The sequence below is a fragment of the Toxotes jaculatrix genome, chromosome 12 (genome assembly GCF_017976425.1).
Source record: "Toxotes jaculatrix isolate fToxJac2 chromosome 12, fToxJac2.pri, whole genome shotgun sequence".
Taxonomy (NCBI): domain Eukaryota; kingdom Metazoa; phylum Chordata; class Actinopteri; family Toxotidae; genus Toxotes; species Toxotes jaculatrix.
In genome coordinates, this window is record NC_054405.1 from 1,536,922 (window position 1) to 1,541,523 (window position 4,602).

The window sequence follows — 4,602 nt, forward strand, 5'->3', positions numbered from 1 at the left end:
AGTGAGTTTGTTGTGTTGTGTATGCCAGACATTTCTCAACCCGGCTGAGGAATAGACAAAACTTAGCTGTAGCTGGTCCGTTGGGTTGTTGAGAAGTTAAAATATCCATTAGTTATAATAAAATTAATATCCAAGTATCCATTAGTTAAAATCATGAAAAGAAGTAAGAAAAGCTGGCAGGAGCAAGCAGAAAAGCATCTGCACTCTTCAGAAGCAAGGTGAAAGAAATCACAACAACCAGGGTGACAACGTGGAAAACATTACAAGAGAAAGAACTGTCAGAAATATGTGATGCACTGTGAAAAAGAAAATGATGAATGACATCAGCAGTAAAAGACACAAGTATTATCAGCAGCCAGAGGATTCACTGTGAAAAACATGAAAAACAGGGTGAACACCAGGTATACACTGTAAAAATGACAGTTTTGAGAGTTGAAAAACTCTTTAAACATTTTTCAAATAAACTTCACAGCTTCTTGTTTTAGTCAAATTTCAGCTGCTGGTTTTCACTCATCTGTTCTGAGTCTTTTTTTTTTAAAGTTGACTTTTAAAATTCATAGAATCGGGGCTTAAACTCCTCAGAGTAGTCAGGAGCTTTCTAACTCTGTGAACCTCTGAAAGACAGTTTGACAAGTTTCTATCTTGGTTTTTCTCAGATCTTTCAGATAAACTGTGGCAGCATTTTAGTTTGAACTCAATCAGCTCAGTTGTCCCAAGATTCAGAGAAAGACAAAACACTGATGTTCACAATGATGCTTTTTATGTGAAAGGACAAGATCATGATTAGAATCTTAAAAAGTAAGTCAGTGACTATGCTGTCCTCAGTGAAGGTTGTTGCAGGCAACGTTTCTTACTGCTATACAGCTAGCTTAACAAAATATCTTCAGCACTAACATCCTCCAAGGAACAGGCCGTGTGTTGTATTTGGCAGGAATTTTAATGAAGAAAATATGTAATCTCTCTGTAAAACTACAAATGAGAACACAAAAAATACAAACAGATGAATAAGTTGGCAAATAAAGAAAATATATCTGACATAAATAACCAACCAGCAACTGCAATATATATATATATATATATATGAAGCGGCAAACAAACTAAAATAATGTACTCAAATTACAGAAATGGACATATAACCGTGTCAATATAATTGTAATACACATTTAACTCACAAATGAAGCAGCTTCGGTGAATTTGAATGACTGGATTATGCAGATGACACACACTGAACTGCTTCCTCTCTGAAGACTGAGAAGAAAATACTTCCTGATTATGTCACTTCCTGTTTATGTCATTTCCTTCCTGAACTGCATTTTAACAGCCACCACTAGGCGGCACCAAAATACACACAAGACAACTAAAATCATCAATTCCACTACAGTGACATTTTTCTCCTGTTATAATCGTAGCTTCCATCTTTAAAGGACTGGAACAGGAAGAAGTTTACAAGGAATCATTTAGAAGAGTTTAACAAATAAACTGCTTTAATACATGAATCTGAAAAGGTGTGTGTGAGTGAAAGAGACAGACATGTACAGACTGAACTATCTGTTCAACAGTGAGAGAGTTTCTCTAACAGGAGGAGACTCTCTCTGCTACACTCTACACAGAGACACTGAGGAACCAGACGACCCGAACCAGAGCCCAAACCCAGGATAAAGAGGTTCAGTGAATGTGGTGTTGAAGGTGTTGAGGTGGATCAGTGAGTCAGAGGAGACTCTGTAGAAGGACAGAGAGCCAGCAGGACAGTCCACATACACTGCTACTCTGTCAGAGACAGAGGAAGATGATGAAGAGGAGGAGGAGACACGTGTTGTTTTGTTATTGTGACAAACCAAGTAAGCATGACTATCACAGATCAGCTCCCATGACTGATTGTTCCTTCCAAACACACAGTTTTCTCTGTCTCCTTTCCTTCTGATTCCTCTGTAACTCACTGATATAGAAACTCCTCCTCTCCCCTCAACCTCCCAGTAACAGCGACCAGTCAGACCATTACTACACAGCAGCTGAGGCCACTGGTCAAATCTGTCTGGATGATCAGGATATGGCTGATCCTCCTCCACATGTGTCACCTCCCTGTTGTTGTCAGACAGTTTGATCTTTCTGTTTACTGTGTTTGTGTTGATGGTGAGTTCACAGAAATCTGATGGAGAGAAGAAGACACAACACAGCTGCAGTTATTGATCTATCACCTGATCATTGATTGACACTTTGAAGATGGTTGAATGTGAGCTGCTTTGTTTTCAGGAATCAAATGAAAACCACACTTACACTTCCTCAGACCTGGTCTCAACCATCGGACTCCACCAGGCTCCATCCTGAAAGGAGGAGGGGGGTCAGACCAGCACGTTCTCTTTCAGCATGCAAACATGGACATTACATGGCTCTCATACACAGATGATTTGATTATTCTGTTCATTCAGCAAAGAGACAAAGGACCTGGAGTCCTTATCTTGGAATGATATGGAGCAGGGAGGTGACATGGAGGAAAGATTTCATCATTTGTCTTCTCCATTTGATATCACTTTTGGTGTCAGACACAACAAAACATCTCAGAATGACAAGATCAGGATCTCAGAGAGGTTCAGCTGATTATTGATCATGGATATTTTAGAAGACAGAGACATGATCAGAGACCTGATTTAATTTCCTCTTTGGTCTGAGACACTGGCAGATGAATGTCTCTGAGCAGTGTAGATGGTCTTATTATTGTTGGGATGTTATTATTAGTGTGTCAGCACTGAACAGGTATCTAAAGTCTTTGGGGTTGTTGTGGTGAAAGCACTCTGAGTGCTCAAAGTGGCTCTGTTGGTTCAGGAGCAGTTCAACCAGCTGCAGCTCAAATGTTTCCACGCTGGCTTTGTGCTGATGCAGCATGAAATCCAGTCTGAGAAAGTCCTGCTCAGGTCACAAAAAACAGCTGACCACACCTGATTTAATGATTGTCACATATTTTCTCTTAAATATGACACAGTGAGTCATGATGAGATACTGAAGTCAGAATTAGAGAAAATCCCTCTTTGTGGTGTTGTTGAATTCAAAGCACTTCTGTAGAGATCTGTCATCAGCTGTGACACACTAAATGTTTCCAGCTCTTCCTCTTCTATCACACAGTGTCTGTGGCTGCAGCAGGGCTCTCCATACCTGAGGGTGTCCAGTTTCCATTGTGGATCCTTCAGTCCAGCAGACAGCAGCTTCACTCCTGAGTCTCCTGGATGATTGTAGCTCAGGTCCAGCTCTCTCAGATGGGAGGGGTTGGAGCTCAGAGCTGAGGCCAGAGAAGCACAGCCTTCCTCTGTGATCAGACATCCTGACAGCCTGCAGACACACACAACATCACACAGGAACCCTCTGTCAACACCTGCTGCTCTGTATTGTTGTTCTTTTTTGTTCATATTTTTGTTTTTGGTTCTGGTCCATTTTGGTCAAGGTTCAATGTATTTAAAGCAAATTCCTTAAACATCATCTGTAGGATTAAAAAAAACTGAAGCAAAAACAAGAAAAATGAATAATTGTCTGAGTCTAGAAAGTTCTGCAAAGTAAAATTTACTTTGAACAATCCCACATAAGTTAGCTGTTTATCCACTGATGTAAATCAGATATGAGCAAATCATCAGCTAAACAGGTTGATGTTTCCTGACCTGAGAGTCTCCAGGGTACAGTGTGGACGCTTCAGTCCAGCAGACAGGAGCTTCAACCCTGAATCCTGCAGGTCATTGTTACTCAGGTCCAGGTGTCTCAGACTAGAGGACTGGGAGCTGAGAACTGAGGACAGAGCTTCACAGCTTCTCTCTGAGAGGTTACAGCTGCTCAGTCTGAAGAGGAAACAATGAAGAAAAAGTCAAATAACATTTGTGTTGAAAGGACAATCAAAGGAACAAAACTCTCAGTTTGCTCTGCAGCTCACAGCAAATTAACAGACCTGCATTTGCAAACTGGGCCAAACATCAAACACAGATTTGTTCAGTGAAGCAGAAATATCAGCTCTTTATCCACCTGCTAACCAATGAGGAGTTTCTACATTGATGATCATCTTTCATTGGCTCTGATTCAAATCCTTTGTTTTATTCTCAACAAGTTGGAGACATGACAGTTAAATATGACACAATCAGTAATAAACAGACATGTACTGTCAAGGCCGTAAGTATTTGGACAGTTAGACATGTTTTGTTCTTCAGGCTCTCAGCACATTGACTTTAAAATATAATAATGGATACTACAGTCAATGACTGCAAAGGATTTTACACTAAATATTAAATCTGATGAGTTTGTTTCACTTCATGTGTATTTGTCCAGTTACTTTTGAACCACTAAAAGGGCTGAATCTCCCACAAACTTTCTATACTGATGTCAACCTGCTCAAATTAAAGCTGAGACTTGGCTCTTTAATGTAGGATCCATTATTTTAATTCAGATTCAATGTGATGAAGCTCAGAGTCTGAAGAACAATAACTGTCCAAATACTTCAGGTCTTGACTGTAACTGTGTTAATGTTGGTACCTGATTTGATTTAGATTGAATCCTCTGATAAAGTTGTTCATTAGTTGTAAGTACAGGGCAGCTGTGTCTCAGCAGGTAGAGAGGTTTGTCCATTAATCA

At 40.0% G+C, this 4,602-nt stretch overlaps 1 protein-coding gene across 1 annotated transcript; it reads right to left on the reverse strand.

Moving 5' to 3' along the window:
- Positions 1-1,498: 1,498 nt before the first annotated feature.
- Positions 1,499-2,135, reverse strand: LOC121190898 (neoverrucotoxin subunit alpha-like; the record flags this gene model as incomplete). Its single annotated transcript, XM_041051932.1, has 1 exon — positions 1,499-2,135. A coding segment is annotated over one exon (540 nt), but the record flags the coding sequence as incomplete, so codon positions are not given.
- Positions 2,136-4,602: the final 2,467 nt, after the last annotated feature.